General features: G+C 46.1%; 1 protein-coding gene across 2 annotated transcripts in view; it reads left to right on the plus strand.

Annotated features, from left to right (window-relative positions):
• Positions 1-8,471, plus strand: part of Bach2 (BTB domain and CNC homolog 2) — a 335,006-nt gene extending 326,535 nt beyond the window's left edge. For both annotated transcript variants that reach the window (XM_038347946.1, XM_038347948.1), the window contains exon 7: positions 2,419-8,471. In XM_038347946.1, the coding sequence (XP_038203874.1) occupies positions 2,419-2,898 (480 nt within the window). In that variant the 3' untranslated portion in view covers positions 2,899-8,471. The remainder of the gene's footprint in view (positions 1-2,418) is intronic.
• The last annotated feature ends 2,861 nt before the right edge of the window (positions 8,472-11,332 follow it).

Genomic DNA, 11,332 nt, shown 5'->3' on the forward strand with positions numbered 1-11,332 from the left:
CCTCTTCCCAGATTACATTAGCTCGTATAAAGTTGATTAAAAAAAAAAACCACTCTCAGTGCTGAACAAGAGTTCCACATGTCCAGCCACATACATCTGTACATCTGTGACTTAGAGATTCATAGTAGGCTTTGGTTTTGGTTTCTTACAAGAGGATCTTCCTATGTAGATCAGGCTGGCTTTAAGTGCAGGCTTCCTGCCTCTGCCTCTCTGCCTCTCTGCCTCTCTGCCTCTCTCTCTGCCTCTCTGCCTCTCTGCCTCTCTGCCTCTCTGCCTCTCTGCCTCTCTGCCTCTCTCTCTGCCTCTCTGCCTCTCTGCCTCTCTGCCTCTCTGCCTCTCTCTCTCTGCCTCTCTGCCTCTCTCTCTGCCTCTCTGCCTCTCTGCCTCCCAGGCTTTGGTAAGGTAGGCATGTACCCCCAAGGTTCCCTGGTTTTAACCAAGGCTATTCTTCCTTTTCTAAGGAAAGCCAAAACCATGTCACTTGTGCCACCTTATTATCTTCTCCCACAAAGTGTCCAGAAAAAATTTAAAATGAGTAGGCAGGCCCACAGGACGTAGTGCCTAGACCAAGGGGTCACGACAGAAGGGCCCAAGACTCCTTTCCCAGAACACACTGGCCCTCATTTTTAGACCTCTGGGTTCAGTGGAGAGGAGGCCAGGTCATTGGACCAGCTTGCTTGTGTCTCAATGGCAGGGATGACTTGAATGGTCATGGCTGGCCAGCCTGGTCTGCCGCGGCACAGTTCCCGACAGGCCCTGGACTCAGTTCCTGCTCCCCCCCGCCCCCATGTCTCCCACATGCTCAACTCCCTAGTTTGCAGATGCACATAATGTATTTCTCTCAAGCTGCACTTGTACATCTGTTTATTTTTCATTTTTAAAACATGTTTTCTAGATAAATTTATAAATATTTTAGCAGGTGTCCTTTCCCCATATAAATCTCTCTCTAGCACACATACCCTCGCTGCCTGCCAGATTGCATTCATATCAGGACATGCACAGTTCCTGTGTCAGGGACCTGCTCCTCTCTCCCTCACTTCTCCTCCCATCCTTGCCTCGGCTTTCCCGCAAGACTTGCAGAGGGCTGGCTACCACTCTCCCCACACGGCTACGGACACCCTGTTTCTTGGGCTGTATATATTATATATATACATACATATATATAATAAGATAGATAGATAGATAGATAGATAGATAGATATCACTATAATGTGTGAGTGTCATGAACCCTCTCCACGCTTCCTCACACAAATATTGATGGTAAAACTTGAATTTGTCTCCTCTTTGGGGCTAAACTCATCTCTCAGGGGGTGACAAGTGTAAGAAATCCAGGAGCATATGTGGAATTTTGTTTAACAGGAGAAACATCTTAGAACCTTGGGCTAGTATATTAGAGCACAGACTCCACATTTCTGTCCCCGCCCCTCCATCCAGTACCCAGGGATGATCCCTGCTCAAGATTCAGCGCATGGTTCCCAGTGTCCTACAGAGGATGTGCTGTCTCCAGTCTGCTGAGCTATAGAGGCTGGGGAGTCTGCTGGTCAGGTCCACCATACAAAGTCGCTGATAAGCAGTCTTGTTTGCTTGCTTGTTTTTCTGTAACTAGACTTTCTTCTTCGTAGTAGTTTTAGACTCCTAGCAAAACTAAACGCAGTATCTGGGGTTCCCAAATGTCCCTGACTCTGGACACTCCCAACAAGAGCAGAACGTTTGTTGCAAAGGACGAGCCTACGTTCACATACCATGTTCATCTAACACCCTGCTTTACTTCAGAGTTCACACTCACTATTGTGCACTATATGGGTTTGCACAGGGTGCAGTCAGTGCCATGGTGTATGGAGTAGATTCACGGGCCTAAAACCCACCATGCGCCACATCTCCCTCCCTCCCTTGACCCCTGGCCGCTGCTGGATTTTTTTTTTGTTTTGTTTTGTTTTGGCTTGGTTTGGTTTGGTTTTTTGTTTTTATTTTTTTCTCTTTTGTTTTGTTTTTTTTCCTATCTTTTTCAAAATATCAAACAGTTAGTTGACTTTTACCCCCACAAAAATAGTAACCTAACACATTAGGGGAAGATTTTTCGACTCTAAGATTTGGAATCAAGAGTTTTCCAGTCAGTTCCCTACAAACTCCAAACTCCAGGAGAGCAGAATGTTGGTGGTGACTCGGCCTGTTGCTTCCTGGGCCACAGAGGGAGAGACACCACACTGGGGAGGTGTGGGTGTCAGTGCCCAAGTGGTAAGGCCGCTAGCCGCTCAGCTGTGACATGAGGCAGAAGTGTGCGAAAACCACAGTCCCTGGACAATGTGAAGTTAGGTTTACAATACAGGGTGCCAAAACAAAGGTTTGAGAACCCTCTGAAATGAGACGGTGTGTCCTCTTGCGCGGGCTTGATCAGGCCTTCTCGTTTCTTCCTCCCAGGTGTGTGAAAAAGAGAAGCTGTTGTCAGAAAGGAACCAGCTGAAAGCGTGCATGGGGGAGCTTCTGGACAACTTCTCCTGCCTGTCACAGGAGGTCTGCCGAGACATCCAGAGCCCAGAGCAGATCCAGGCCCTGCACCGATACTGCCCTGTCCTCGTACCCATGGATCTCCCCGGAGCCAGTGTTAACCCCCCTCCTTTGGCGGTCGAGCAGAGCCTTGCACCCTCCCAGTGTGCAGTAGGAGGCAACGTACCCTGCTGCCTGGAGCCAGGGGCAACTGCACCTGGGCTCCCCTGGGTGCCCAGCAACACCTCTGAGAATTGTACCTCTGGGAGGAGATTGGAAGGCACTGACCCTGGGACCTTCTCGGAAAGAGGACCTCCTCTAGAAGCCAGGAGCCAGTCCGTGACCGTGGACTTCTGCCAGGAAATGACTGAGAAGTGTACAACAGACGAACAGCCCAGGAAAGATTACGCCTAGCCGGTACCGTCAGCCCAGTCCTCACACCTCTCCGGTCAGGCGTTCCTCTGCCAGCCAGTGGCGCTGTTCATCTGTGTCTTGAAGGACCAAGAGCGAATCTGGTGCACACTACAGCAGTCTTAGCAATACTGTTCCGAAGTATTCCCTCCTCTCCGTAAGCAGGAGTGCCGGTTACCTTCACAATGGTGCTACCCCTTGCTCCGGCAAGGAAGACAGCAGTGCGGACACTGCCTGTCTGTGGGTTCATTGCAGACTTCACAGGGATAGACTACACCTCTAAGACCCAACCACGGATTTTTTTTCTCAGTGGCCCATGTCACAAACCCTATCTCAGGAATTTCTTCTGAATGTTCAATTTTTTTCATTGAAGACAGCTTCTATACACATCAAAGTTTTATAGCTATACTGTACATATTATATATAATATATATGAAATATATATCCATATGCAAAAGTCCTGCATGCCTCAATTTTCTCATCCTAAAACTGGAAACTTCGTTTATCATTTACAAAAAACAGGTTCCAACATTCCTCTTTTGTCTCTGACGCCAGAACTGGTTTTGTAACGGTCAACACGGTCATTTTTCTTGCTTCACAGTTCAGTTTCAATCTGTACTTATTTACAGACAAAATTCAATGTTGGAAGCTTTTTCTCAAGGTTTAATCTCAGACCTTTTACTTTTGTGGGTTTGGTTCCGACACCACCGAATGGTGTCTCGTGAGCATCGTGGGTCTGTTCTTTTCTCCTTGTGTTCTCTCTTGTTGTTACAGATACTGTACAGCAATGGCCAACTTTGCCACTTGCACTGAGTTTTGAGTCAAACCTATTTTCTTAAATGAAGTTGTAGCTTCAGTCTAACTCAAGTATATTGTATATTCTTTGCTTTTAGTTAAAAAGTAAAACGTTTTAGCTAATTTAAAAAGCTCTCAGGTGATAATTATGTAGGAAAAAAACAATCTTGCCAAATAATGAACCCATCCTAGGATGTGTAGACATCAATCTGCTTGACTATTTTTGTAGCTCACTTACTCCCCGCCTTCCCTAAGTAAAAAAAAGCTGAAGTGCAGAGAAATCAGCGCTGACACTGGATGTTCAGTTCCTACGTGGGGAGAGAATGTGGATGGCTCACTGGACTGATATCAAAAGAACAGGATCCTGTGGCGTGGGAGAATCCACAGGCAGAGGTGACGAGAAAGCCAAGGGAGACCCGCTTCCTTACCCAGGGAGGAATCCCGTTCGTGTCGGCATTTTGTTCTGGCCTCCACATGCGTGTGTGCTCAGAAATGTCCCCTTCTCTGAGGGGCACAGCTAACCAGCCAGCCTCCCTGCTTTCCTGCCCAGACCTGAGGGTATTTGAATCATAGCCTCGGCCCCCTGAGTTAACTGAGCTCAGCAAGAGTAGGAAAGAACACGGCAGCATCGAGCCTGAGATCCACGCGGGCAGAGGCTAAGGCGCCCTTTTCCTTTTGTTCTTCGAATGCTCCCTGTACCATGAGGGTTTTGTCTCCCCCCACAGCCCGTCCCCTGTCTGAAAGTCCGCTTCATTCAAGGCATTGAACAGACACCCCTAGGAGCCCTCTGCCCACCTCCAAAACCCTCTCCTCCACACACACCTTTTCCTCCCCCAGATAACAGTCTGCTTCCCTTGCTAAAAATTAGTTGGCTTGCAAACCTAGAGAGCAGCTTCCTTGGCACTAAGGTATCCTGGCCCAAGCCATGTTTATGGAATGCGTGCTCCAAGGAGGCGTCAGCTCCCTCCTCCCAGTGGTCTCTTTCTTCTCTCGCTCCGTAGCCTGGAGACCGCTCCAGCTGTGCGAAGTTGTCCAGAAAACTGATGTTGGGATAGGGGTAGAGGGTCGTAGGGGGTAGACAGTTGGTTGACTTTGTTTCCTCATCTGTGCCATTGTTCTTGGACAATATTAAAGCTGCATGCGAAAGGGAAAGTTGGTGTATGGCTAGTAGGCAAAGGTAAAACCCTAGCAACATATGTTCTAGTATTTTTAGCTTCTTTCTGTACCAGTAGTAGTGCTAAATGTTTAGATATGTACGAATGCCAGAAGTTGTTGGTTCATGCAGTAGAATTTAAGGAGGAAATGACTGCTTTTAAAATAGGTCCATTTTGAAAACCTGCCTCTGAGTTTCGAGTGTGTGTGTGTGTGTGTGTGTGTGTGTACAGATTTTCATACAGCTGGGCTGGAACTGCCATCCTCATTACACCGTTGGCATTTCTTGGTCTAGTCCAACGGTTCCCTACTTCACCAGGAGGCCGGCCTTGGTGAAAAGCTGGTAAAGCTGGCATTTAACCTAATGTGAATCACGTGATGCCCACAGCTGCCTATGACCATGCAGGAGTCAGCAGACAGTATTTTTTTTTTTCTCTTAACTCTCTGATTGCCTTTTGAAGTGACCTCTTCTAAAGATAAACGCAAAGGCTTGTTTTCTGCTCGGGCCATCAGCAGCGCAGAACAGCCTCTCAGCTTGTTTTGTGCTATCCCAGCTCCTGTGCCACATTCCACAGTTTACCCCAAGTTTCTGTGTCACCAGTAGCTCAGCCCTGTGTGGTGGTTGTTCCTAGGGTGGAGGCTGGGGGTCAGGTCTCCTGATTTCTCTCTGCCCTAACCCAGCTCTCTTCTCCTTCTCCGTCATTTTTTCCCTTCTTCTTCCACCCAATCTCTGCCATGGGAACTAGTTTTTAAAACGGCTATTACGTTGGTATTTTTAACAAATGATCTCATTCAGTACCCACCAGGAATGGCAGCTGACTGTGTGTAATTGCTCATGGGACATATCTGTCCGTTACTGTTCCAAACCATTGCTTATCAAAATTGTACCTGGGTTGACTCAAAGGGAAGGCTCACTGGGGACCAGAATCTAAATTCTTCAAGTAGAATTCAGAAACCCCCAATCTGTCCTTCCCTGGGATCCCTCAGTCAGTCTTGTTCTCTCTATAGAAAAGAGAAGGGACAAGAACAGAGGAGAGTGTTTGCATATTAAGGGGACATTTAGTTGCATGTTTGTAGGTCTTTTCTTTCAAAGACATAGGACACTCCAATCACAGGCTGTATAGGAGGGTCACAGTGACAGCCTGGTTGGGTTTCCCTGAGGCTGAGGGGTGAATGTGAAGGTCCAGGGCTGGCACAGGTGACGCTAAGACTGACAGAATCCTTCCCAGATGCAGCCCTTCCTTGGAGCAGCCTTTGTCCCTGTCAGGTTGCCCAGGCTGTAGGCAGGTGTGTGCTTTGCCGTGTGTGTTTGTTTCTCTGCGTTATCTGGGGGTGCCTTGAATAAGGTCGAAACTTCATGACTTCCTGATTCTGGAACAAAGCAGTTATAAAAAAAAATTCTTTTAAAAGTTGGCGAAGTTACTAGGCCATCCTGCTACTTCTCTCCCAGGTTCCCTAACAATGACTCAGGCGTCAGGGGTGATGCTGCAGTAGAAAAACGTTATTTTTTATGTCATACAAGTAATTTATTTGCTATCTCTCTCAAGGTATGCTGCTTCTTAACATGCACTATAATTCTGGATGTAATCCTTTTCCCAACAAAGGTTTAAGATGGCTAGTGACTAGTGTACTAACTGCCCCTTCTCCTGGAAGGAGCTCCAGGGCGTGGAGGACTGGCTGAAGCCTCCACTTGTGCTCTAATAGCTTAGGGTTTGCCACTAAAGAAGAAAAGATGAAGCATACAAAGGTTTGAAAGTATAAACCTTTTCAGAAATTGCCCAGTCTTGCCCCAGGGGCTGCTCTGCAGCCAATGGAATCACAGAGTCCTCCCAAATGAGTCAGTCTGTAAAGCTTCAAGTCTGTCCTTGATTGCATATTTCTGGTGGCCCACTTAAACCAGGAGCTGTTGATCGATGACTCCAAACTGCTCCGCTGTTGCCGACAATGGAGGGGGACTCTCAGATCTAGACGAGAGCAAGAATCAAGGTTTCTCCTCAGACCTCTCTCTCTCCCTCCTCAACACCCCCACCACACACACACACACACACACACACACACACACACACACACACACAGAGCAGACTAAAGTAAAGGATTATTTTGAAAGAATAAAGCTCTTTGTTGTATCATGAGTTTGTATTTACTTGAGGATTTTGTTGCAGATTCCATTTCTGGTGAGTCAGTCCGCAAATGCCTTGTAGGGTTGGTATTCATAAAGGAAGTCTGTGCATGGAGTTATTTTGTGTTCAAAATGTATAATACTGCCCGAGCCATCTCATGACCCAAGTGTCAAAGACTGATGCTGTAGCATAGGATATATTTGTGCATAAATAGTGTGTGCAAATAGTACTTGTACATTGAAGAGACTTGTCGTAGCAGATCAAAGGTAAATTATTCAACTGATGGTGCAAAAACATTACTTGCAAAGTAATTGTATAGTATTTTCCTACACTCCACCCTGGGAGATCATATTTATAACAAGTGAATTATTAGTGCATTTTAATTGTAATATGAAATGATGCTGCCATTTTGTGAAGAATACCCACTTGGTTGCAGAGGCCAACTTTTATAGCTTTGGTTTGATGTCGTGGCATGGTGTATGCATTTCTCTATCAAGCGATGGATAAACTCTTGGCTTTCATTTTCATTCCAGTTTATTGACCTCAGATAAAACAATGGCTATTCATGGAAGTGTATCAAGACCACTCGTTTCAGGTAGACTCACACTCAGTGCCAAACGCTCCCGTGGGAATAATCAAACATATATCAGGAAAAAGTGAAGGGACTTGGACAAAAATGGGTTTTCCTACAGATGGGTGCTAAATCTTCTACCAAACATGTCTCTGGGGGCAAAGAGTTGGCCTCCCCTTGGGTCCTGACCATGTATTTTGGCTGTGGCAATGCTGGGATGCCCATTCACACTCTGACACAAGAGCCTGGCACTTGTAATTAATTTATCAGGAAGATTGCAGATGCATTTGGGAGCTTCGGGTACTCATTAGACACGGTGAGCCATTCAAGGCAAGAGGGCCTGTGGGAATTTGTTCCAGAACCAGTCTGATGCAAGTGCACCTCTGATATATGCCTTACGAACTCCAGAGGCCATATGCAAAACAGGGTCTTCTCAGTGTATGCAAGGGGCTGCAGCCCCTCCTCTCCTCCTCCCCAGCTCAAACAATACGGACAGTTTTCACACATATCTACCTGTATAACCCTCCGTACCTCTCATAACTGGTCAACGACTGTAACAGGTTACATCAGGTGTTTTTCTACATAACTTTTTACACAGATTCTATGCGATTAATGTAACTTAATTCAACGCATCATTTTATTGTACAAGTTCTTACGCTTGGCCTTATTTTTTCCTAAGTGATTGTGGTTTTTCTTGTGGTTTTTCTTGTAAAGATATTGAGATGGCTGTTGATGCTTATTCTCTGTAACTAAGAATTTTTACCTTTTTGGGGAAAAGCATTGCTATGGATTAATGAATTGAGACTTCATTTACTCGTTGTAAATACACACTATTGTGCAAAAAAAAATCACTCAGTTGAATTGCTAGTGTTAACTGAATTTTGTCTAGACGCCATTTCTGTTGATGAAATAAAGACATATCATTCTGCATTGTAAAAGCCTTTGATCCTGCGTTCCATTTTGCAGAGTAGAAAACCTCGTTTTCTCCACAAAAGGCCATTTCTTGCCCTGACAGATCAGATGAGCAATCTTAAGAATTTAGTAATGTGCCAGGTCATGGCGCACACACCTTTAACCCCAGCATTCAGCAGGCAGAGGCAGGCATGTTTCTTTGAGTTCAAGGTCAGCCTGGTCTACAGAGCTAGTTCCCCAGACAGGCTCCAAAGCTACTCAGAGAAACCCTGACTCGAAAAAAAAAAAAAAAGAATTTAATAATGGTATTTTGAACATGAATTTTAAGAAATCCCCATTGCACATGAAATTGGATAACAGACGTTAGAACCACTTCCACTTTTCGATATCCCACTGTAGCTGCGCAAACGTTGCCGTGGATAATAAACACTGTTTTTACAACTCTGCGTGAATCTACAATTACATCGAGGGTTGACTAAAAAGAAGCCAGGTATAGTGACACATACCCAGGTCCAGTTTCTCCACAGGCTGAAACAGCATCACTCTCAAGGGATGCTTACATGCTTAAAGTGGTGCTTAAATGCTCACATACACATTTAAGACATCGTGTTAGTATTCAGGCATCTGTACTGGCCTGCCCTTGGGGTCCTGACAGGATACCCTCAGCTGCAGCCACTAAGCACCTCCTGCGCACATTCGCTATGTTCCCTTTTAAAAAGTGGGTCTTGACCACCGCCTCTCACCCCCTCCCCTCCTCCCCACCACCCTTCCTCTCTCTCTCTTACCATTCTTGTCCCCAGGGACCGGTCTCTGCCCCATCTCTGTCCCCTTTTCTGTCCCTTCTCTCTCCTTTTCCAATAAACCTTCCATGCAAGCCCTGTCCTCTGGCGTCTCTTTCTTTCTCACCCACCTTTTTTAAAATTATAACAATGAGGCTGCCATCTCAGTGATTTAAGTGAGAGTAAATGAGAGCATAACAGCGAACACACAGCATGTGTGATGGTTTTACCAAGGACAGAAGTTGACGGTTGTGGTCAGGGAATACACACAAGCTAGGAAGATGGATTCCGTGGCCAGTGTCTTTAGTTTTTATGTACCCTGCATTGTGGGCAGTCCAATCACAGCAATACATTTTTTTCAGACTGTACAAATATCCCACAACAAGCATAAACTAAGGCCAAGTTTTCATAATTAATAAGCAGTCTCCATGTCATTATTAGAGAACTAGCAATGTAAAGAAAGACCCGTCATAGCCCGGCGGTGGTGGCGCACGCCTTTAATCCCAGCACTCGGGAGGCAGAAGCAGGCGGATCTCTGTGAGTTCGAGGCCAGCCTGGTCTACTAGAGCTAGGTCCAGGACAGGCTCTAAAAAAGCTGCAGAGAAACCCTGTCTCGAAAAAACAAAAAAAAAAAAAAAAAGAAAGACCCGTCATAAGAGTGTAGCTCAGCGGTGCAACACCTGCCTGCTATGTACAAAGCTTTGAATTCAATTTCCATTACTGTTAATAAAAAAATAGATGGAGTATTCTGGCTAGTTTTACACTGCTGTGATAAAAACACTGGTCAAATGTAACTTAGAACGGAAAGGGCTGATTTCATCTTTAGATATCTAGGTAAGAGTCCATTACTGAGGGAAGCCAGGGCAGGGCTCAAGGCAGGAAGTGAGGCAGAAACCATAGAGGAATGTTGTTACTGGTTCAATTCTTCTGGCCTGCTTAGCTATCTTCCTTATCCAACTCTGGACCACCCATCTAGTGGTGGCACTGCCCACAGTGTGCTTGGCCTTCCAACATCAATCTGTAATCAAGAAAATGCCCACAGACATGCCCACAGTTCAGTCGGATGCAGACAATCCCTTGGTTGAAGTTCCCTCTTCTGGCATGACTCTAGTTTGTGTGAAGTTGATTTTAAAAAAACTAACCAGGACAGGGAGGAAGGAAGACACTTGATTTCCTGGATTGCCGAAGCATCTCTCTGACAAAGAATACATACTGTTGTGAGGCACAGGGCGGTACCCTTGTAACCCCGGCTTCTTGGGAGACTGTGGAAGGAGGGCAATCCGAGACTGTGAACTGCCAGGCTTGGTGGTGGTAGGCGCCCTTACCTGCCAAGACCCTGTTTCCAAGACACTGTTTGAAACGGCAGACGAGCTGACTCAACAAACAAAGGCCCTTTCTACACAAGTGTGAGGACCAGAGTTAAAATCCCAGCAGCCACACAACGAGTGTGGTCTCCATGCAATCTTGTGACCCCAACACTGAGCGGGGCAGGCAGAGATAGGAGGATCACTGAGGCTTGCCGACTGCCAGCCTGCTTGGAAACCACAAGTTCCAAGGTCAGGAAAGGATCCTGGCTTGAAGGAATGAGGTGGATAATGACAAAAGAGGATACCTGGTGTCCTACCATGGCCTCTGCACAGGTGCAAACTGGTGCACATGTATACACCCACCCACCTACCCTATACACAAATTACACATAGCAGCCAATTAAATGGGCAAGGAAGTACAAGTAAATGACCAATAGATGAAAAAAAATGTTCAACATCCTTAGTCATCAGAAAAATGCAAATAAAAACTACATTGAGAAGGCCGGGCGGTGGTGGCGCACGCCTTTAATCCCAGCACTCGGGAGGCAGAGGCAGGCGGATCTTTGAGTTCGAGGCCAGCCTGGTCTACAACAGCTAGTTCCAGTACAGGCTCTAGAAACTACAGGGAAACCCTGTCCTGAAAAAACAAAACAACAACAACAACAAAAAAAAACTACATTGAGAATTCATGGCACCACAATCAAGAAAGCAAACAACAAATTCTGATGAGGATGGGTAGAGAAGAGGTCTCGACCACGGCTAGTGAGAATATAGTCAACCTACTATGGAAATCAGCATGGA

Source organism: Arvicola amphibius, chromosome 11 (genome assembly GCF_903992535.2).
Source record: "Arvicola amphibius chromosome 11, mArvAmp1.2, whole genome shotgun sequence".
NCBI lineage: Eukaryota > Metazoa > Chordata > Mammalia > Rodentia > Cricetidae > Arvicola > Arvicola amphibius.